Source organism: Sorex fumeus, unplaced genomic scaffold, assembly GCF_029834395.1.
Source record: "Sorex fumeus unplaced genomic scaffold, SorFum_2.1 ptg000024l, whole genome shotgun sequence".
In the NCBI taxonomy this organism is placed as follows: domain Eukaryota; kingdom Metazoa; phylum Chordata; class Mammalia; order Eulipotyphla; family Soricidae; genus Sorex; species Sorex fumeus.
Window position 1 is genome coordinate 9,392,086 of NW_026606081.1, and position 25,301 is coordinate 9,417,386.

At 38.8% G+C, this 25,301-nt stretch overlaps 1 protein-coding gene across 1 annotated transcript in view; it reads right to left on the reverse strand.

Moving 5' to 3' along the window:
- ZDHHC2 (zinc finger DHHC-type palmitoyltransferase 2) overlaps positions 1–25,301 on the reverse strand; it is a 77,135-nt gene that overhangs the window by 34,930 nt on the left and 16,904 nt on the right. The window contains exons 2-3 of the mRNA XM_056114144.1: positions 6,566–6,592; positions 5,334–5,428 (exon numbers count right to left, since the gene is read on the reverse strand). Coding sequence (XP_055970119.1) covers positions 5,334–5,428; positions 6,566–6,592 — 122 coding nt within the window. The remainder of the gene's footprint in view (positions 1–5,333; positions 5,429–6,565; positions 6,593–25,301) is intronic.

Below are 25,301 nucleotides of genomic sequence, written 5' to 3' on the forward strand. Positions count from 1 at the left end.
ACCTGCTTTTCAGATGTTTGTGTAACTGAAAAGGAGTAAAGTGTATAAAATCACTTTATGAACTACATAGAATTCTATCAAAATATTAGCTTTATCTGTAGATAAAGTATAAATAAATTTGAACTAATGAATGACTTTCAATTAGATAATATTAGAAACAAAAAATAACATATTCATGAAGCATATTTTCTCATCTAAGTTTTAACTTAAGGATAGTCATTACTTTAATTTTCCTCTATAATTGGAAAGAACTAGCCATTAATTCTACTTCTTTGACCCTGATTGCCCAGGGTCACACCTGGCAGTGCTCAGCGGCTACTCCTGGCTCTGTTCAGGGGTCATCCCTGGTGTTCTTGGGTGACCAACCTGGAGTTAGCGGCACTCAAGGCAAGTAATTTAATGCAAGTACTATCTTGCCAGCCCTACTTTTATTTCTTATATTAATTTTTTAAAATAAATTTTATTGAATCACCGTGATATAGTTATAAGCTTTCATGTTTGGGTTACAATCACACAATGATCAAACTCCCATCCCTTCACCAGTGCACATTCCCCACCACCAATATCCCTGGTATACTCCCCCTTTCCCACCCTCCTCCTGCCGCCATGGCAGACAATATTCCCCATACTCTCTCTCTACTTTGGGACATTATGGTTTGCAATGCAGATACTGAGAGGATATATTGCTAATTTGATTTAATGAATTAATTAGTTTTTCCTTGAGAAGAGTCAAAATTTATTCAGGGTCCACTTTGATAACCTCAAAAAGTCAGCTTGAAGCTAGAGAAACAGTACAGTGGATGGTACACTTGTCTTACACACAGCTCACCTTGGTTCAGTCCTCAGCACTCCAAGTGGTCCCCTAAGCCCTGCCAGTAGTGATCACTGAGAGCCAGAAGTGAATTCTGAGCACAAATGGGTATGACATTTGAAAAAAACCCCACAAAAGAAAAACCCCACAAAAGGTTAGTTTAAAATGTTTTGGGTTGGGAAGATAGGTCAAAGAGCTAAAGGATAATACTGGATATCCAGGGCACCAGGTTTGATCCCCAGGACTATATGGCCTCCCTGTTCCTACCAGGTGACCCCCAGAAGTGGCTCAAACAAAAAAGCAAAAATAAAGATATGCCTATTTACACAGTAGCACTGCACTGTAGCACTGTCCTCCCGTTGTTCATCGATTTGCTCGAGCGGGCACTAGTAACGTCTCCATTGTGAGACTTGTTGTTACTGTTTTTGGCATATTGAATATGCCACTAGGAGCTTGCCAGGCTCTGCTGTGCATTTACACAGTAAATGTGCAAAATTTTCTATTTGTCCTATCATCAACAAACATGTCCAGGAAACACACAGAAATACTCAAAGCATTTTTTTTAACTAAAAAAAGTAAATGCAACATCATCATCAATAAATTGGGATAAGCCTATCCAAGCAGTAGGATATTATATGGTATTTACTGTTAGCTGTGCACAACAAAAAAACAACAATATTGATTGATAGAAAAATCACAGACATGGAATAGAATAGATGACACTGAATAGATAACATGGAATGATTCCACTAATACAAATAATTTAAACCATGAAGCCGAACAACGAATACTATTTAGATATATGCATGTGATCTAAATAAAGAAAACAAAGAATGATCAATATAAAAATAAGAAATATATGCTATTTCTTGATAAATAAAAATATAAGAAAAACAATGTACTGAAAATATACTCTTTTCTATAATCGTATATTAGCTGCCACTGCCTTGCCAACTCACCCCTGGCCCTGCTCTACAGACTCGAATATATGAGGAGATGCAAGCCGAACCACTATAATTCATGGACATACCAGTGTCCTAGCTGAAAACTCTGGGTGGCCTTGGGAGAGGGGCAGGCCAAAGCCCCATCCTGCTGAAGCCCCCACAGCTGCACTCACACCCACAGCTGCCACTCTGACCAGAGCAGCACTAAAGTGGGAGAGAGAGAGAGTGTGGGCGAGGCCAGGGTCAGCCTTTAGACTACAAAAAAGTTACTTTTACTCTTAATCAAGCTGTAAGAACACACACAGGAAAGTTCTGTGCAGGAGAATGATATAATCTGTCCTGTGTTTTAAAAAGATCACCTTGGCTACTGTGTTGGATACACAAAGAGAATTGGATGAGAAGCAAGGAGTCTTTAAGGAGTAAAGTTCAAATATTCAAGTAAAACAAGATAGTGGTTTGGCCCAGGGTGAAAGTAGAGAAGAGCATACGTGATTACACTTGTAGACATACTTCTGACTTAATAACATGGCTTATGGAATTGGCATATTGAATGTGAGGTCTAAGAAAATAAAAACAAACCAAAATTAACTCTAAGACTTTTTCAATATCTGAGTGAGGGTAAGTTTTAATACAGTTCCAGGTCTGTATCCAGTGGTGCTGGCAAGGGTGATGGTGGTGGTAGTGGTGTGTGTGTGTGTGTGTGTGTGTGTGTGTGTGTGTGTGTGTATGTGTGTGTGTTGTGTATGTATGCAAGGGAGGCAGGAAGTTAGGACAGGGCAGTGGGTAGGAATCAGAAGTTTGTTCTTAAGATATGCCGTACTTGAACTACCTATAATATGACATAAAAGTATCTGTAAATATGTTTAGACTATGGAAGAGAGGACCAGACTCACTGTATCACTGTCATCCTGTTGTTCATCAATTGCCTCGAGCAGGCCCCAGTAATGTCTCCTTCATCCTAGCCCTGAGATTTTAAAAAGTGCCACATTCGAGGCTCTTTCAGGGTCAGGAGAATGAGACCCATCATTGTTACTGGTTTTTGGCATATTGAATACTCCGCGGGGAGTTTGCCAGACTCTGCTGTGTGGGCAGGATACTTTGGGTAGCCTGCCAGGTTCTCCAGAGTGAGAAGTAGATAATAAGATGGACCAGATTAATGATATTAATTTTATAGTTTTAAAATGAGATGGCACAAAGTTATAGCATAAGTAAATAAGAAAAGCAATTCAGAGTGTGAGCCTTGAGATAATCCAGTGATTTGAAGGATTTGCCATTATGGATAAAAATAAAGTTGTTCTGATTATCAAGTAAGAATATTTCTAAAAAGAAAACAATGAAAAGGTGTATACAGGATATATGTAATGAAGAACTATTAGAGTATAAAAAGTGAAAAGTCAGAAACTTATACAAGAATCACAACTTTTAGACTAGGGAGACTAGACTCAGACATGGGCTATGTGGAATCAGTAAACAGATACAATCATGTATTTAATATAATTTAAATTTGAACTTAGATGTAATTCTCCTGAATTAAAAAAAATTAAATCATGGTCTGGCAATCTTGTTGAATATGATGTCGGTGTACATAGTTATAGCAAGGCACCCATTCCAAAAGTATCCATGACCCTTCACCAACTGGACCCGTTTTAATAGGATCTGGGAAAGGAATGTAGGCAAGACTGAAAACACTGCAGTTTCTGACAAAGAAAACGACTGACACTCTGGGTTAGAGCACTGATTGGAAAGAAATGAAGAAAAGGGGATGGAGCTGAAAATAAAAAAATTAGGAAGGGAACATATCTGCAGGCTCTGGTGTTAAGGATGGTGAGGAAGAGGGAGGAGTCAACACTCTGACAATAGGTCTGTCCTCTAGAAACAAATGAGTCACAGGTGAGGAAGGAGAAAACGGTAACTTCCACTTCTGGTGCAGTGCCCCGGAGTAATCAGTAGGATATTCTGATCAAGGAGCCATTTTTGGGCAGAGAACTTTATTAAGTGCCAAATTCAAGGAAGAGGTCAAAGGTCAAAAGAGATTTGGGAAATGTCAGCACTGAGGGCACAGGAACCACCAAAGAATGAAATCATATGTTAAAGAAGTTGGCATTTTCCTTCCAACCCAGAGCTAAGGCCAGGATAGAATGTGTGTGTGTGTGTGTGTGTGTGTGTGTGTGTGTGTGAGAGAGAGAGAGAGAGAGAGAGAGAGAGAGAGACAGACAGACAGACAGACAGAGACTGAGAGAGACAGAGAGAGATAATAGCAAAGAAGCAAATAAAGTAGAAGAGAGACTAAAGGGCTCTAAAAGAAAAATAAGTAGAGAACAAATAATAGCCATAGCTAAAGCATTCTATGCTAAGTTCGCCCTTATTTTTTGTGAATATCTGTGGTTTCTTTTTAAATATTCCTTTCCAGGTCATATAGCATACTGATTGGCTTTTTGCCCACAGTTGCACTTTAAACATTTGACTATAGGAAACGATTTATAATGGCACCTAAATACTGCCCACCTCCCTTCTGGAGTCAGGGTGAAGGCCACATCCAGAGGTGGTCAGGGCTTGCTTCTGATTCAGTGCTTAGGGATCACTCTTACTGATGCTCATGGGACTATATGTGGTGCTATGATGAAGTCAGAGTTGGTGGCATGCAAGAAAAGTGCCTTGACCTCTCACTTCCTTTTTCAAAAAGTTGGTCTAATAAAAACTACATTGTTATTCCTGGAGCAAAGACCATTTCTATTTAACAAACATGTAGTAAACTAAGTACAATGAATACAGGAATAAATAAGTTACACCTTGTTCCAAGAACCTCTAGCCAGTATGGAAAAATTTAAAAAATATGATCTGGATGATCTTTTTAAAACGTCAATTTGATCATATCACTCTACTAAAAACCTTCAGCTGAGACTGCTCCTCACTCTAGTTTTTCCCTGCTTCTTACAAGGTTAACATGACTGTGAAGAATAAAACAGCTACATTCCCAGTCTTTGCAATTAGATGGGTCCACAGGTAACTGTGCTCTAGGTGTAAGTGAAAATGGAATTCCAAGAACTGCCAGAAAAATGTTCCTTAAAGAAAGGATATTTATTTCTTTTCCTCTTCCCCACTTTCTCTGGATTGTTGGCTGAACATTAAACATAATGACTACAATGAAAGCATCTGCTTACATCTCAGGCAATGCTGGGAATGGAGGCTACACTGGAAAGCAACAAGACCGCAGTGATGAACTAGTCACAGACTGTGAATATACTTAACCAGTAATTTTGTTTGGTTGTTTCTGGTAGCTGAAAGTCAACAATTACACCTTTACTTTGATAACTATAACACAAACAAGTCAAGTCAAGAGTCAGCATTCTACTCTGGTGTCAAACTTGAAGGTAGAAATGAAACATAATGAACTTAATATTGGAAATATCCATCTAGGGCAAAAATAATAAATTCGAGCAGTGTATTATTTACCAACAGACACATTACTATAAGAAATCATTATACTCAATACGTTTGCAATGTTAATTAAAAGACAAAAATTCATTCTTCAAATAGGATATTTGATGTAAGATAACTTTACTAACATTTTAACTTACTTCTTTTGAAGGATTCATTGGTAATGTAAAGATAGTTTTCCAATATGACCAGATAAACATTGCAAATAGTAGATGATAAGCAATCAGGCACACAACTAAAATGAGAGAAACACAAATACTAAGCAAACAGATGTTAAAATCATGAAATAGCTGCTTGTTTCAAAATAAAAATATCATTTGTATTAAATACATTTTACTTTGAGATCTTATTATTGTAAATATATTTTTATATCATGCTGGAATTAGTACACTTAAATAAATATTTTTTGTACCTAAAGATAAGGGTTTATAAATAATTCCTAATAATCTTAATTAGATCTATGTCCCTGATTAAAATTCTCCCATCTGTGGACAAACCAACTATTTTTAAAAAGACTAATAAGAATTTTTCCTAAATACTAAAAAGTAGGCAGCTATTCCTGAAACTCTAGATAAACAAAATTGAAATATTCACGTTTCACAAATTCTGTTTTACTGACAGAATCACAAAATCTGTTTTTATTTGGCGAGCTGTTTGCTTCTCTGCCTTCCTCTACTCAAATCTGGTGGCCCTAACTGTTTAATGAAAACATATTTAAACAGGGACCAGCTGGCAAAGAGAGATTTCCTCCAGTAGGAGCTCAAGTTTCTAAATTATGTCATTGGACAACAGGTAAGAAAAACATTCTGAATACTTTATTCAGGTAATGTGTCTAAGCAGACTTTGTGTGGTGTTTTAATGTCAAAGGATTATATAGATATAAAATATAAATGTTAAAAACAATGACAGGAATTGATTTTAATAATACACTTAGAATTTAATTATATGAGATGTTGAATGAAATATTCAAATTTTAACCATTGTTTTGGCATTTTGAAACTTTAACAGATAATTTAGAATTTTTAAGAGGATGATAGTAGTCATATTTATAAAATCATTAAAAATTAAGTAATTCAATAAGAAATTTAAATCAGTGAAATGAAGAGTCAGTGACATTTTTCATGAATTATACTGGTGAGTCAGGTATCTCAAAGCCACAAGAATCTTTGGAACAATTACTGCCATTCAGTGCAGAGTATTCTGCCAAGTTTCTGAGAGGATTTAGTCTGGTACAATTAAGAAAATGATGTTCATTAACCCCATCTTATCTCCACCTTCTCATAACTTATTTACTGCAACAAAGCTGAAATGAGTAACATTTTTCTCAATCCATTTTCAAAAAGATTTTATATCTGAAACAATAATACATTACCTTGTTCTCCAATATTTTCCATGGACACTATAAAAAAATAGAAAAGAGAAACAGGTAATACTTGTAGGAAGCTTATGGCAATAGGACCAACATATATCGGGCTCCCAAGCGGTTCATAATTTGGCTCCTCTTCAAACCTACATTCCTTGAAATGTTTTAAAATTTCTTTAGAAAAAGGGCGAGCTCTGCCTAGAGAGGGGGAGATTCAACCTTGCCTCTGTTGGCACATTAGCTCTGGAACAGTTTTTCCTTCCAACTACCAAGTTCAGTAAACAACGTTCTCCAGGTCATGACATTTTCAGAGGCAGGTACTGCTCTTTGTAAGTTGGCCAACAGCTAACTAGCTCTCCAGGAATCCCAGTGTTGGATCCTCAGCACACACTCTTTTTTGTTAAATTTCTATAAATTTCTATAGGTGCAGATTTTTGACCAAAGACTAATTGCTCCCTTGTACAATGAGGGACCCAGTCAATGCACCTGAGAAATTGCCAGCCCTGAGAGGTTGTTTGTAAACATTCCAAGGAAGCAGACAGAGAAATTCCAGATTGGCATAATACAAAAGCTGAGGTAGTTTCCTCACTTCTCACTGTTTTCTTGTTTTGTTTCTCATTTAGTCTTCCTCTGTTTGTACTCAAGTCTTGTGGAAGCTTTGGTCTTATGTCAACTGCAGCAATATTTGACCTTGTTTGTTTATGTCAAATAAAGATGCCATTCCTTTATTTTGAGAGAACAATATCCTATGCTCTAGAATGTAATTCGCATAGCCCTAAGAATTAGTGGAATCAGAGAGTAATGTGAGATCTTTTTGAGATTCTCTGATCTGCTTTTCCAAAAGAACTACTTGAACATAAGTTTACGTATTTCCCAAAATGGCAGGGTCCACGGTTTTGGAGAGGAGCCCATTCTGTTACTGAATGCTCTATGAATGATAAGATGTGTGCTGAAATTGGCCCCCTTCTGGCTTCTACCCACATAATTCAGCTTTCAACATGCAGCAGTAAACAGAACCTAAATGCTGGAGCTATACATATCTTAAGTTTGGTGTCCTTTTTAAATGTTCTCTTTGAGGCCAATAATGATTTATTTTTAGATTTCTCACCAAATTTGATGTGGCTCCTTTAAATATTTCCTTTAACTTTCCAAGGAGGCCGATGCAGATGATCTTTGACTTAGAAATAATTAGTCTACAAGTATGTTTGTAAATGCTAGAGTCAGAGATTACGTTCTCACGGAATCCCTGAAGTGAATCTAAAAGTGGGGGTGAGACCCTAGGAAAGCCTGTATTTTACAGTGACCCAACCACTCCTTTTAATGTATTTCTCTCTGGTCACTGACTTCTCTGTTTTCAAAGTGTTTTAAAATTAGATATAACTTATACTTTAATCAAAATTTCTACTGAAGATAGATGGAGTTAATCTAAGAGAACTGAAAGGAAATTTGATTCTAGTTGTGCATGTATATAAGAATGACCTTTTAATTTCGGAGGTGCTGGTAGTTTTAAGGAAATGTATTTGCTGACCCATGACTTTAGCTGTCTGCACTGAAAAGGAAAATAAAACAAAATGAATTTTAAGGTATTGTTACACTTCACCAAAGAAGACATGCCAATCGTTAATGGACACATGGTAAAAATACTCATAATCACTAAGTATCAGGAACTGTGAATCACACTAGAAAAAAGATCTGGGAGGCTACCCTATATTAAAAAACACCTGGAAGGAAAAAATCCTGGGGGGAGCTGTGAGGGGGAAGGGCTTTCCATTCACTGTTAATGTAAATTGGTTCAGCTCTAAACGTAAACAGTACGAAAATTTACCAATAAATTAAAAATACACTTGCTATGTGAGCTAGCAATTCTATTCCTATGTATCTATCTGACGAACTCAAAAACTAATTTGAAAAAAACATACACACATCTATGTTCCTTGTAGCACTATGTACAAGAGCAAAGATTGTATTTGCTGCAAATAACCCAGGAGCCAACAATAAATAAAGATGTGTTCTATCTACAAATGGAAAACTACTCAGCTATAAGAGAAGATGAAGTTTTGCCTTTTACTATAATATGACTGGTACTGGAGAGGATAATGGTAAGTGAAAGAGGAAGTGTTAGAAGAAAAAATAACAGATAACCTCACTCATATGTAGTATATAAATAAAATAAGAAACAAGGAAGCAGAGAAAGTAAAATGTACACTCACCCTAGAGCACTAAGCACAGACCTGACTAGGGTGGGGAGTAGGATGAGAAGTATGGACTGTGGTGGGGGGATATTGCGACTCTACTATGGGAACATACATTTAGAAGAGGTATGAAACTGTACACCTGAACCGTGTTGTCTTGCAAACCAGTTTCACACAAGCACACCTTTCAAAATAAAAGAAATAATAGAAAGTAAAGTTAGCATGGGCGAATAATCTTTTTTTAAAACTCAGATCGCTACTATTTGGTTAGATATGTATCCAACAAAAGCTTTTTATTTTAAGCTGTTTTTCCATAACTGTACTTCAAAATCCAAAGACTGTCTATTTTTCTCAACACAGCAAGTTAAACATAGATATGTTATATGTGTTTGGTAATTCCAGTAACATTTATAAATTTGTGAAAAATCAAAAAGTCTATTTACACTTCTACAAAGATATGATCCTACCAAAATTCCTATATACAAATCTTTACATCTTGTCAACAGAATTTTCTGTTACTCTTAGTCCAAAAAAGAATTTCACTGTTTCTCTGATTATAAGTTAAGAAGTTTAGCATTATTATTTTTTTGGGGGGTGGGAGGTAGTTTGGGGACCACACCACATACTCAGAAGTGCTTAGGGGGTGCTGTTGGTTCTGTGCTCAGGAACTACTCCTGGCTCTGTGCTCAGCAACTATTCCTGGTGGTGCTCAGGGGACCATATGGGTGTTGGAGATGGAACTGAATTCAGCTGCATGCGAGGCAAGCACCCTACCCATTGTACTATCTCTCCAGCTCCAAGACTTATTTCAATTAACATAATAGACTTCAGTTCCATCCAAGTATAAGCACATTATATGGTTGTATCCAGTAAATTTTACTGGTTTACTTCTCTCTTATATTGAGAGCCTTCTATATATTCTGGACACAATCCCATATCTATTATAAAAATTACAAGTGAGGCTGGTGTAAATATTTGTCAAATGATTTAATACTAAAAATTTAATAATTTATTCTTTATTAATCAAATAAAAGCACACTTGTTTTCCACTTAGTTTATTCATGTTTTGTGCATGTCCCATGTGAGTGAAATAATTCAGTGATTATCCTTTATGATCCAACTTTTTTTTTACTAATTGTAATACTTTTCAAGTCCAACATTCTCCAAATGGCAGAATTTTATCCTTTTATAGAGCTGGAGATTATTCCATTGTATAGACATACTACTGCTTCTTTATCAGCTCATCTGTTACAGGCTCTAAGTTCGTTTCCGGATCTTGGCTACTGTAAATAATGCTGTAATAATCATGGAGGTATGTATCTCCTCTAATTAAATACTTTATTCTTTTAATTGAGTCACTGTGAGATATATAAAGTTATTCATAATCAAGTCTCAGTCATACAATGTTCAAATATCCATCCCTTCACCAATCAGTGCACATCTCCCCTACCAATGTCCCCAGTTCCTTTTCTCTGGCTCCATCTGCTCTCTGCCCCCCACAGCCACCGCAGACTGCTTCTATCCTGATGTGGCAGTTGGTCCTTGTAAAAATGTTTTACAAAATGAATTACATTTCTGGGTCACTGCCTCTTTAATTTACTTAACAAATAAAAATAATTACTTTTAACAAAGTCCTAAATTTTATGTTTGCCTCATAAAAGTTAGATATAATATACTCTTGGGAATGACAACGGTGCTATTATAACACTAAAATAGTTTTCATTTGTATATCTGGTGTCCATCTAAATGCAAACAATAAAAATGGGTAACAATTTTCATTTCAAAAATTTATTTGCCTAATTTTCTCTTGGATTAGTCTGATTTATTCTGTTTCATGGTCTAAATAAAAATATTTTCTTTCAGAGATTTTGAACTTTCCAAATTGTCTCCCAAACTTGAGAATTTTTCACAGTGAACTGCAGTAGAGAGCCTGGCAACAAAGACTTTGACTTGTTGAAAGGTGCTAAGTAATTACATCATCCTCTTGGCACCTATTGCCTATAGAACAAGAGACAGTAGCAACAGTAAATGATGAGACCCAACATTGATGTTTCTTTTGCCAAGGCCAAAATGAAGGCTTTTAAGAACCACAGCTTGGAATCTGGAACCATCATGGAATCTGCAAGACTGGTAGTCTGGATTGTCAGTTCTGTTTTCTGGTGGGTCTTTCTGCCTACTAAATTGTTTCCTCCTAAATAATTTTTTTAATACCTTCAGATTATGAGCGATAGCACAGCGGTAGGGCGTTTGCATTGTGTGCAGCCAGCCCGGCTAAGCTGGGTTCGATTCCTCTGTCCCTCTCGGAGAGCCTGGCAAGCTACCTGTGACGTATTGGATATGCCAAACACAGTAACAACAAGTCTCACGATGGAGACATCACTGGGCCCGCTCGAACAAATCGATGAACAATGGGAGAACAGTGCTATAGTGCTAATATCTTCAGGCCAGCACTTGTCCTTCATACTGGTCCCTGGAACAGCAGTCATAACCAAGGCAGCAGATCAATGACTTCCAAACTTTCTTCACCTGTGTACTGACTCTGGTTTATGGACTGATAGTTGAAGACTACTGGTCTAAGAAACAGAGTAGGATATTGATAACAGGTCAATTATCAGTTTAGAAATTATAAAACTTATAACTTTGGATCCAGAGATCATCACACTCAGCTCCTGGGAGAGAACAAGACAGAGTCTCCTACCCTATGCCTGACTGTCTCCACCAGGGCCCAACAGCTGAAGACCACCGAGGCCCAGCCAAGGCCTTGCTGAGAGCACTCTCCACACACTTGGATGAGCCTCACGCATAAAAGAACTGACAGAGGAACCCAGGTGTGTGGGACCCGGGGCTGAGATCTCCAAGCCTGTACAGTTTGGGACTGGACCTGCCAGTAACTAGACAGTTACACCCACCAACTGCCGTGTAACTCCAACAACGGCCAGGATCCAGAGATCATCACACTCAGCTCCTGGGAGAGAACAAGACAGAGTCTCCTACCCTATGCCTGACTGTCTCCACCAGGGCCCAACAGCTGAAGACCACCGAGGCCCAGCCAAGGCCTTGCTGAGAGCACTCTCCACACACTTGGATGAGCCTCACGCATAAAAGAACTGACAGAGGAACCCAGGTGTGTGGGACCCGGGGCTGAGATCTCCAAGCCTGTACAGTTTGGGACTGGACCTGCCAGTAACTAGACAGTTACACCCACCAACTGCCGTGTAACTCCAACAACGGCCAGGATCCAGAGATCATCACACTCAGCTCCTGGGAGAGAACAAGACAGAGTCTCCTACCCTATGCCTGACTGTCTCCACCAGGGCCCAACAGCTGAAGACCACCGAGGCCCAGCCAAGGCCTTGCTGAGAGCACTCTCCACACACTTGGATGAGCCTCACGCATAAAAGAACTGAAAGAGGAACCCAGGTGTGTGGGACCCGGGGCAGAGATCTCCAAGCCTGTACAGTTTGGGACTGGACCTGCCAGTAACTAGACAGTTACACCCACCAACTGCCGTGTAACTCCAACAACGGCCAGGATCCAGAAATCATCACACTCAGCTCCTGGAAGCGCGCGGCCGCATTCGCGGCCGCGCGACATCTTATCATCTCATTCCTAATTCGGTCAAACTGGCAGGCTACCAAATGTAACATGCCCACACGGCAGAGTCTGGCAAACTCCCCGTGGTATACCCAATATGCCAAATACCAGTAACAATGATGGGTCTCATTCTCCTAACCCTGAAAAAGCCTTGAATATGGCACTTTAAAAAAAAAAAAATCTCAGGGCTAGGACGAAGAAGACGTTACTGGCACCTGCTCGAGGCAATCGACGAACAACAGGGTGGTCGTGATCGTGATCGTGATAACTTTGAATGTGGCAGAGGTTTGGGACAACATCTGGCAGAGCGCAGAGGTCACCCCAGATGGTACTCAGGAGACCATATCATGCCAGGCATCAAATCAAATGTATGCACAACATGATCTAGCTCTTTGAACTATACATTCTGGAATGATAATTTTTTAGTCACTCTCACTATCCTCCCAATGTTCATGGATTTGCTCGAGCGGGCCCAGTAGTGATCTCCATTGTGAGACATTGTTGTTACTGTGTTTGGCATATTGAATATGTCACGGGGAGCTTGCCAGGCTTTGCTGTGCAGGCGAGATATTCTCGGTAGCTTGCCAGGCTCTCCGAGTGGGGAGGAGGAATCGAACTCAGGTTGGCCATGTTGGTTGCGTGCAAGGCAAACGCCCTACCCCCTGTGCTATCGCTCCAGCCTAACTTGTATATGTAATCTTATAAAATGGACTATCTCTAAAAAGTATTTTTATGTTAATGGCTATGAGTAATGTTTAGTGTGGGCTGAAGTGATAGCACAGTGGGTAGGGCATTTGCCTTGCATGCAGCCAACATGGCGACCCAAGTTCGATTCCCCCACCCCTCTCGGAGAGCCCGGCAAGCTACCGAGAGTGTCTCGCCTGCATGGCAAAGCCACCCATGACATATTGGCTATGCCAAACACAGTAACGACTCTCACAATGTTACTGGGCCTGCTCAAGCAAATTGATGAACAATGGGAAGACAGTGACAGTGACAGTGAATCACCAAACTTTTTAGTATCAATTTTAAAATTGTGTATAAACAAAACATGCAAATCAAAGTTGGAGTAATACTTTCAAGGTAATAATTCCTAATATATTTAAGGATACTTCTCAAGGTTTACTCAAGTCTGACTTGAATAAATATTCTGGCTTGTTTGTTTTTGTTTTGGGGCAACATCCAGTGGTGCTTGAGGCTTACTCCTGGCTCTGTGTTCAGGTATCACTCCTGGAGGGTTTTTGGGACCAGATGAGGTGCTGGAGATCAAACCCAAGTGGGCCATCTGTAAGGCAAGTGTCTGATCCACTGTACTGTGACTCAGACTTGAACATTCTTAAAAACATATCCTTCTTTATCCTTTTTTGCAAGAACAATTAACAATCATTTAATTCAAGGATCCCTAAACTGCAGCTGTCAAGTCAAAAACAAAATGTCATTGGAACACAGACATCCAGTCCTTCATATGGCTATTTCAGTGTTGAAGTGGCAGAGCTGGGAATTTGTAGAGGGGACACTTTGGCCTGCAGAACCTAAAAGATTTCCTATATGACCCTCTGTAGAAGAAGTTTCCCAACACCTATGTACTAGGACTCTCCAGAGAAACAGAACCAATAGGAGTGTGTGTGTGTGTGTGTCTGTGTGTGTATGTATATATGTGTTTGTGTGTGCATAGGGAGGTAACATTATATTTATAATAAATATGCATGAACTGGGAGAGAGAGAATAGTTAAGAAATTGGTTCTCATAGCTGTGGCAGCTGGGAAGTGTGACATTTGCAGAGTAGGTTGGCAAGCTTGGGGAAGAGGTTATGCTTCAGTCTTGGGGCTGAGACAGCTCAGAGACCAATTTCATTCTTTTTTTTATATATTGAAGGTGGGAGTATTGTTATTTATTCAGTCATTAATTAAGCTGATTGAATTGGGCATGAACTCCACATTATTATTATATTTTTTAATGTAGGAGTACTGCTATTTATTCAGCCACTGATTAGGTTGATTGAATTGGGTATGAACGCCACCTTACTTTTTTTTCATTTTTTATAATTTTATTTATTGAATCACCATGAGAGCAGTTACAAATCTTTCGGGTTTAAGTCTCGGTCATACAATGAAACATCTGTACCCATTCTCCACCACCAAAAGCCCCAGTATACCCCCATCCCACACCCTCCCCCTACCCGTGGGACAGATGATTTCCACATTACTCTCTCTCTACTTTGATTATTCAATATTTTGACACCAGACCCACCATTATTATTTGGGATTTTACCCCAACACTAAGATCTGCTGAAAAGGCAACTGTAGACAATTTGTTTTCTGTTGCTAGTTATGAATAACATATGATGTCACGTGGCTGCAGTAGTGGCTGCGTGATTTAGAAATTCTGAAATTTTAACAATTATATCTGGAGAGATTTCTGCCCAAACCTGCTGGGTTCCAAGATTTGTTTCTGACTATCTGGGATAATGGCCATTAAGCAACTTGATCAGGAGCCAGAGAAGCTGTTTGTTGGTGGCAACTTGGGGTTTTGTTGGGACGAGGAGGAAAGGGCCAGCTCTACCCACATCCCGTGAGGCCCCATGTGTCTTATCACTGTGGGCCCATACCTGACTGTTCAATGGCCTCTGGAGGATAGCACAGCGGGTAGGGCGTTTGCCTTACAAGCGGCCAACATGGCCGATCCGAGTTCGATTCCTCCGCCCCTCTCGGAGAGCTCGGCAAGCTACCGAGAGTATTCGATATGCCAGACACAGTAACAACAAAGTCTCCAATGGAGACGTTACTGGGCCCGCTCGAGCAAATCGACGATCAACGGGAGGGCCTTTACCTTTACCTTACCTTACCTGGAGGATAGCGGCCACTGAGCCACCTAGGGGGAGCAGGTGGAGGGACAGCACCCTTTCCCCCCTGGGTGGCCTGGCAGCAGTAACCTACTACGGGGTCTGGATTCATTTCTGCCAAAAGCCGTTGGGTTCCGAGATTTGTTTCTGAGTCTCTGGGATCATGGCCGTTAAGCATTTTGATCAGCAACCAGAGAGGTCTTGCCTCCAATTATATAGCTGAGCCGAAGGTGGTTTTGTCCATTTACTTTCTTGGTAAACTTTGCCCCAAGTTTTTAGGGTCTGCTCAAAAGCACAGCAGCAATTTTGGGGTACCTGGATGTCTGAAGGCACCATCAGGCTGCTGATGCACTTACGTCATAGGTACAGATTGACCTGCTGGCAGCACCACACCCCCGCCAATTTCCTTCTTAAGGAAGCCTTAGTCTTTTCTCCTGGCTCCACTCATTTTCAGGAAGGTGACCTACTTTACTTGAATTTTATTGACTTAAATGTTAATCACCATTAAAAAATATCTCCACAACAATATTTACACTATTTGACCAAACTCCTGGTTGACATAACTGAGCCAAAATGAAATCATACCCTAAATGCATAATTTACATATTATATTAAGAAGAAATGTGTTGATATTTTGTATCAGTTATCAAGTCCAGTTTATTATTATTAATTAATAAATTAAAACATATCTATCCAACTTGCTATAGTACATATTTATGTATTTACTAGAGAAAAAATTCCTCTATTATAATTAAAAAAATTTTTAAACAAAAATAATGCTATACAAATTAAATTTATGTATATATCCATGTGATGTAAAAGAGCTCTAAAAATATTAAAGCTAGTTCTGGATTAAAAAGCAGGGGATCAGAACTGGAAGGTAGAACAGGGGCAGGGCATTTGCTTTGCATGTGGCCAACCTCAGTTCTAAATCCTGGTACCAATGAGCATAGCCAGAGTACAGCTGCTGAGCACTCCTGGGTGTGGTTCCCCTAACTCCCTAAATTAAAAAATACATAAAATAAGGGCCATCTCAAATATTACTTTAGTTATCTATTTACCAACTGAGTTTTGACATTATGACTTTGATTATTATACACTGAGTTTTCTAAATGGGCTGGAGCGATAGCATAGAGGGTAGGATGTTTGCCTTGCACGCAGCCAACGTGGCCAACCCAAGTTCGACTCCTCCGCCCTCTTAGAGAGCCTGGCAAGCTACCAAGAGTATCTCGCCCACACGGCAAAGCCTGGCAAGCTCCTCGTGATGAATTCAATATGCCAAACACAGTAACAACGTCTCACGATGGAGACGTTACTGGGCCCGCTTGAGCAAATTGATGAACAACAGGAGGTCCATGACTGTGACTGACTGTGACTGAGTTTTCTATAAAATATTGTACTTACTTCTCAGTAGCAGCCCAGTGAACTGTTGGTGATTAAATCTAGTTCAAGTACATCCCAAATCCAAAACTTTAGATACTAAAATATGCCTTCATAGTAGATAAAAAATGTACTTTTCCCTCAATATGCACTTCCCCCCCAAATTAGCAAGGAACAGTTACATAATTGTTTCTAAAACAGCTTGGTTTTGGGATGTATTCATTGCAAATGTACTACTGCAATATCTTTATTTCTTTTTCTCAATTTTATTTTCCTTGCTTTAAACTCTTTTTTGGGGATAATAATTGATTGATTTTATTGCATACATGCAGTAAAATTTCTATTAAAAAATAAAGGTACTTTGAAATTCAGTGTAATACAGATATGTAAATTGATGTAATATGTGTAAGTTCATAATAAAGGATATAAAAATGCAAATTTGATTCTAATGAATGAATCTTAAAAGGTAACTTTTAAGCTAGGCTGTTATTATTTTTCTTATATTTAATTCATAAAATATTGAGGATAAATGGTAAATGAGATTTTATCTTTGTGCTAAAAACATAAACCTTTTAAAATCATTTTAGAGAGTAAAACTGAGAAAACAGAAACAGTTAATATAAATATTTTCAGTTAAGTAACAGAAGCAGCTCAGAGTCAGAAGATCAATACAGATAGAATAGTGCCAGAAAATTCAAGCTTTAATTGCTCCTGCTTGACAAAATCCCTTCTTTGACCTAGCTAGCTGCGATTCACTTTTCTAACCTTTATATGGGGGAAATCTCAAACGCAGTATGTCCACTGACTTCATGTCACTCCCTCAACCCACTCCACTGGTCCTTCATTTATCTCTGCATTTCACTGCTATCACTCCTGTCAAGGTCACCAACACTCCACTGCTAAATCTTGGTACTCAAATTGCTTTAACAAAATTATTTACACCTCCTTTCGTAATAATAATGTCAAATTGACAGTGAATCCTGTAAAAAAAATTGGCCTGTTGTGACCTCTTGAAGTAGGATCCTTTGTCATTTCAACCATTTTCCAAGAAGTTCTAGTCCATTTTTACTGTATTAGAGACAACAATTTCAACAGCAAGACATGAGCCAAATCATTCCCGGAACACTGGTGATGTTATTGCTAAATCATCTTAGTGACAGACTTAAGGAAAATATATTATTAACATTGTTATTTCCAGTTGAATTTCAATTATATTCTTTTCCAACAAAAGATTCTGAACGTTCTTTCCTTTATCACAGCTCTACTTGCCTTTTAAGTTTTAGCAATGTTTTGCTCTTTTGTATTCCATACAGGTCATTTCTAGTTTATTGACCATCACAGTCAATTGGCTAACCTCATATTATGTCACTACCCCCGGGGGCATAATGCTTCAGCTACCTTGCATTTTCTTGATTCTTAGCACTTTGATACTGGTGTTGCAATTTGTGTTAATTAAGTCACAGCCATGTGTGCCACTAGTGGTACATCAAAAGGTTAAACAAGCTGGTGATGGCTCTTTCCTACAACCTCAACACCTGCATTTTGCTAAATCTAGACCCTAGTCTTGTCCTCCCAATATGTGTGACCTTGATCATGATATTCAGCTTACTTGTGGTTCAATTTTTTTAAAAAAACTTTTTTTAAATTTGCAATTTCTTCTGAATTTTCCTCTGATTGTAAAATTACTTTCAGTGCCCCACTTCTCAAATTATTGCCTCTTAAAAACCTAGGGAAAAACACATTCCACAAAGAAATCATTCCACCCCCAACCCAATTATTAACTTTTAAAAACCGAGGGAAGAACTCATTCCACAAAGAAAGAGGATCCATAGGCACTGTTTTTGTCAAGGACAGAATAGTAGTTTCAAAACGAAAATAAAGAATAAAGATAAGACTTCATTGCACAGAATTTACACTGTGAACACATAGTTTCCAATTGTGGTTCACTCAGTTTCCATTTAAAAAAAAGCCGAACTTACCATTATTAGTAGTCTGAATCACAATACTGTGACAAGAAATGTATATGTTCCTCACTGGATTCCCACACAATCCCTAAAATACTCATCTTGCAATAAGAAAAACATGGTCTTTTAAAAAATAAAAACTCACAATGTCATCTCACTGAAAAGCTTTCTATGGCCTTGCATTTACTGAATATATATTAAAGTCCAATTTTTCTTCTTATGCCTCAATAGCATCATCTGACTTCTATCTACCTCTCTAAGATAATTCCTGTCACTTGCCCTCTTGCTAAGTTGTAGACAGGATGACCTTCTGATGTTTCTGGAATACACCAAACTGAAGTGTCTTTGCTTAGTTTGAAAATATCCTTACTAACTCTATAATTGGTTCATTCCATAACATCCTTCAAATTGAAATTTAAATGTCAGTTTCTCAGAGACTCTTGACCAGTTCATCCCTGCAGTCATTAACACAGTATGGTAGCCTCTCAACACTTTCTACAGGAAATATGTTCCAGGACCCCTAATGGATGCTTCCTAGTACCAAAGCACATATGTCATGATTTTTTCCCCTAACATATATACTTGATTGAGGGCTTAATTTATAAATTAGGCACAGTAATACATAACTAATAATAGAATAGTAATAAGTATGCTGAAATATAATTTGTATAAATGTACCATCTCTCTCCAAAACATCTCATTTTAATAATAATTTTGGAACATTACAAACTTTGGGTAACTAATACCAGAGAAAGAAAAATGAGGAATAGTATTAATAAATATTACAAGTAATATTACTTAGTATTCTCTCTTAACACTAACCACATTTATAATTATTTTGTTTTGTTTCTTTATTTCCCGTGATGTATTCGACATGCCAAACACAGTAACAACAAAGTCTCCAACGGAGACATTACTGGGCCCGCTCGAGCAAATCGATGAACAAGGGGAGGACAGTGACAGTGACAGTGACAGTTTCTTCACATGTTCATTGAGGTTTGAATCCCTGATCTGCCACCTGTTTAATATTTTATCTTGGTATTTCTAAGCCTTACCGATAACTTCTGTGTATCTTGGATATTAGACTTAACAAAGATTCTGATAAAGCCTGGCTTGCACCAGGATCTCAACATGATCAGTAGAAACTATAGAATTAAAGGGGGTGAGTAGGACTTCTGGGGTAACAGGATGAATTCTTTCACCTCTAATCCAGAATTTATTATTTTTAATTTTATTTTGCTTTTTGGGTCACACCAGCGATACACAGGAGTTACTCCTGGCTCTGCACTCAGGAATTACTCCTGGTGGTGCTCAGGGGACCATATGGTATGCTGGGAATCAAACCCGGGTCGGCCGCGTGCAAGGCAAATGCCCTACCCGCTGTGCTATCACTCCAGCCCCTAATCCAGAACTTATATCGAAAAACTACACTGATTAAATCTATGTGGAAATTATTCAATCACAATGGAAAATGATTAAGGCTGAAGATCTTTTTCTGAAGGAAAGGTCTTTCAAAATGCCAAATGAAATGCCAAAATCAGAAATGAATGAGAGAATATATCAGACAATATGAACTAAGGCATAGGAAGTTTCATAAGAATACATGATGGGAAAAATTATGCAAATAATGTTATCCAGATTAGCCATAAAAAGCTTTACTCATCTGAAACACAGAATTTAGAATATTACAAAAATAAATTGTTATTTTCCCAGAAGGGAAGCTTTTGAAGCTGCAGTTTCAAAACTCATTCCCCTTCTCCCATAGTGGCCAGGTGCTGTCCCTATGCTCTTTACTTACTGAGCTGTCAGAGCGGGCAATCTACCCCATGCCAAGTCTTTAGAGATGACCCCTAGATTAAGTAAATTGACTTACTCAGGAAGACACTATAAACTAAATGACTCAAAGGTATTTCCTCCCAGTTATGGATGCTAGAAGTTCAAGATTAAGTTGTCTGAAGAATCGCTTTCTTCTGAGACCTCTCTCCTGGGTGTGGAGATAACTATATTCTCCTGTGTCTTAACATTTGATCTCGGTAAGTCTCTATATAAAAATGTCTTCTTCAAATGAAGTCACCAGTTACAATCATTTCTTCTAAACATAAATACTTCTTTAAAGGCCTTATCTACAAATAAGTCACATTCTGAAGTTTATCAGATTAGGATGGCAATTTGTGAATGTGGAGTATTGCAAGAGAACACACAATTTAGTCTATTACACTCTGCAGCGTGAGTCGCGCGTGAGCCGAGCTGGGCAAAGGCAGTGGGGGAGTAAGGAGGGAATCATGGGGAGCAAAGTGGAAAATCAGTCAACAAGGGTCAAGAATATACTAAAGGGAACTTTTTAAGTGTTTACTATATGCCAAGGAGTGTGCCAAATTATTTATGCATCATTTAGTTGTACAATTTATATATGTGAAATTCATTTAATCCCAAAATTAATCTGAAAGGCATAGTATTATTTTTATTGTTTTAAAAGAGTCTCACAGAGGCAAAATAACTTTCATATTGTTACCAGAGTCCACATATGGAAGTAAGATATAAATTTAAAAAAAGATATAAATCTATATCTTTGCAGGGTTCCCTTGGTTGCCCAGGTATGGAGTGCCTGGCGCCACTCACAGTAAACACTGCCTAGCTGCTTTGTCCTGGGCAGCTCTTCCCATCTGCGCAGCGAGAGTTAGCTGCCTGTTGGTTGCTCTCGTATCACTTCCTGACACTGCTCACTGAGGACCTTCTGCAGAGAAGGGTTTTTCACTTGTCTCTTTTAGTCACTCTTTCCCCACAAACCAGCTCAGTCACAGATACTTTTTGCAAACTCTGGGCACAACTTAAATGTTTATTCATTTTCCAGGACAGTGCTAGAGAGTTGAACTTTGCAGAGGTCTCCATTCAAGCACTGGTGAAGGAAGAAAGAGTTGGTGTCCTAGAACAAGTATGAGATGATAATGGAAGGAATGAGATGAGGAAAGGGCTTCTGGCTTCCTTTTTCAAGTATAGAGGGAAAGGAGGATAATTCTCGAGATCTGTACTATTTTCAAGTACATGGGAATATCCCTTCCTTGAACCAAACCATAAATGAGACAGAACTTAAATACCATAATGGTAAATTTCCAGGTTAGGAGTTATTGGGTTTTTTTTAATCCCTCCCTCTCAACATTTCTTTCTCAATTTGCCCAAATCATTGCTCTGAATATTTAAAAAACTCTGTTGTGCAGAGAGAGTATAAAATGTAATGCTCTCAACCGAGAGCCAGGAGTACACTCAGTGAATCTTTATGTATATCATTAGGTTTTTAAAATGTATTTATGTATTTGTGAGTGTGCACATTCTTGGGCCACAGGCCGGGAGACCACACACCTGGTAAACAAACTGGCAGCACCACAATATCACACCGGAATCCATAAGGTACATTGAAGACAAGGTCGGCAAAACCCTCCACCACATTGAAGCTAAAGGTATCTTCAAAGATGACTCACCACTGACCAAACAAGTGGAAACAGAGATAAACAAATGCGACTATCTTAAACTAAGAAGCTTCTGTACCTCAAAAGAAACAATGACCAGAATACAAAGACAATCTACGGAATGGGAAAGGATACTCACCCAATACCCATCTGATAAAGGGTTGATATCAAGGATATACAAGGCACTGGTTGAAATCTACAAGAAGAAAACATCCAACCCCATCAGAAAATGGGGAGATGAAATGTACAGAAACTTTGTCAAAGAAGAAATCTGAATGGCCAAAAGGCATATGAGAAAATGCTCTATATCACTAATCATCAGGGAGATGCGGGTCAAACAGAAACGAGCTATCATCTCACACCACAGAGACTGGCCCACATCCAAAAGAACAAAAGTAACCAGTGTTGGTGCAGATCTGGGGAGAAAGGGACTCTCCTGCACTGCTGGTGGGAATGTCAACTGGTTTAGCCCTTTTGGAAAACAGTATAGACGTTTCTCAAAAAATTAGAAACTGAGCTCCCATTTGACCCAGCAACACCACTTCTGAGAATATATCACTGAGATGCAAAAAAGTATAGTAGAAATGACATCTGCAGTCATATGTTCATTGCAGCACTGTTTACAATAGCCAGAATCTGGAAAAAACCTGAGTGCCCGAGAAGAGATGACTAGCTAAAGAAACTTTGGTACATCTACACAATGGAATATTATGCAGATGTTAGAAAATATAAAGTCATGAAATTTGCATATAAGTGGATTAACATGGAGAGTATCATGCTAAGTGAAATGAGTCAGAAAGAGAGGGACAGACATAGAAGGACTGCACTCATTTGTGGAATACAAAGTAACAAAATGGGAGACTAACAGCCAAGGATAGTAGAGATAAGGACCAGGATGATTGCTCCACGGCTTGGAAGCTGGCCTCACATGCTGGGGGGAAAGGCAGCTCAGAGAGAACAGAAAGCACCAAGTAAAGGATGCTTGAAGGATCTGCTCGGGATGGGAGCTGTGTGCTGAAAGTAGATCATAAGTTGAACATGATGGCCACTTAGTACCTGCATTGCAGACCACAACACCCTAAAGGAGAGAGAGAGTAAAAGGGAATCTGCCTGCCACAGAGGCGGGGGGCGAGGGGAGGAAATGGGAGGTGGGGTGGGAGGGATACTGGGAACACAGGTGGTGGAGAACGGGCACTGGTGGAGGGATGGGTACTCTATTATTGTATGACTGAAACATAAGCACGAAAGTTTGTAAGTCTGTAACTGTATCTCATGGTGATTCATTAAAAATTTTTAAAAAATGTTTTTGTTTTGAAGGGGAATAAAGACTTTGCTTCATGATGATCATCCTGAGAAAACTCACAGCCACTTTCTACTTTGTAAAAGGAAGACAATTTCTGAACCACTGAATAAAGTAAGCGGTGTATTTAAATAAAGAAATTTGATCTCAGGGCTGATCCTTGGCTCTTAGTGTCCTCATTTCAAAGTGTACTTAATGGAATCCTATAATCCCTCTGCCTAGATGAAAATACCAGTACCAGCAGCTTATGTACATTTAAGTGCAGGTGTGTTGACTTCTCCTGTTCAATGCTGTAGCATCCACCCATGTGGATGTACATGGTTACAATTCAACTCAAATCCTCACAGTTCTGGATCTTCTCAACTTCCTTTCAGTTCCAGGTGCCTTTCTTTGGGTTGGGCTTGTGAGGTCCTATGTGACTCTTCTGAACCATGTAAGTGTATGAAGGACACCATAGAGTTAGCAAAATTCCATCTAGTTCCCATATAAATAGCTGTCTATAGCCAGGGGAAGGTCAAGTAGGAGGTTATAGATCCTTAAAGAATCCCTCTGATTAATCAGATACAACAATTTATAATTAGAAAGACCTTAGATTATCTTGCCCAATGTAATAGCTTCATCTTTCTTATACAAGACTATGTTCATTTACTCATTGAAAGCAAAAAAATTTCCACTTACACTTTGTTATTTCATCTTTTATCTGGATTTTTTAGCAATATTACAGAAGACAATATTAAGCCTGCATATATAATATGCATTGCATATACATTTATATATAATATTTGGTTTGGAGCAATACCTGGTGGTAGTCAGGGATTTTCCTGGGTCTGTGTTCATGAGTGAATTCTGATGGTGCTTGTGGGATGCTGGAGATCAAACTGGGGTTAGCCACATGCAAGGCAAACACCTTACCTCCTATACTTTCTCTCCAAACCTGAAAGGATGTATATTTTTAACTACCAAAGATTAGCTATCTCATTTATTTTTATATTTTTGGTTTTGGGCCACACCCTGAAGTGCTCTAGGGTGACTCCTTGCTCAGCACTCAGGAATTACTCAAGGGACCATATGGAACTCTGGGGATCAAACTGGGTTAATCACATGCAAAAGAAGCATCCTGCACACTGTACTATTGCTCCAGGCCCCAGGTGTCTCATTTACTAGATTTATCAGATTAATGTTCAGTGCTAAATGACCTATATGCTGAAGATAGACTACATGTTGAGTGCAGACTACAGATAATAAAGCACATACAACACATTATAAAAGTAAACTAATTTTCCAGTTTCATATAAATTATTTTACACTTATGCAGCAGTCTATGATCTTCAAAGTAAAGTAAAGTAAAGTAAATGCCCTCCCGTTGATCATCGATTTGCTCGAGCTGGCCCAGTAACGTCTCCATTGGAGACTTTGTTGTTACTGTGTCTGGCATATCGAATACGTCACGGGGAGCTTGCCAGGCTCTGCTGTGCGGGCAAGATACTCTCGGTAGCTTGCCAGACTCTCCGAGAGGGGCGGAGGAATCGAACTCGGGTCAGCCATGTTGGCTGCGTGCAAGGCAAATGCCCTACCACTATGCTATCGCTCCAGCCACCATCTTCAAAGAATGGAACTATAAAAAAATTGTAATTCAAACCATTATGTTTAGCATTTTTAATCCAAGAGAAGGATGGATTTATTATTTATTTATTTATTTTAATTTTATTGAATCACCATGAGATAGTTACAAGCTTCTGTGTTTGGGTTACAATCACACAATGATCAAACACCCATCCCTCCACCAGTGCACATTCCCCACCACCAATATCCCCAGTATACCTCCCCTTTTCCACCCTCCCCTTTCCTCTATGACAGACATGATTCCCCATAATCTCTCTCTACTTTGGGGCATTATGGTTTGTAATACAGACCTCGAGAGGTTTTCATGTTGGTCCTTTATCTACTTTCTGCACACATTCCCCATCCCAACTGATTCCTCCAGCCATCTTTTTCTTAGTGATCTCTTC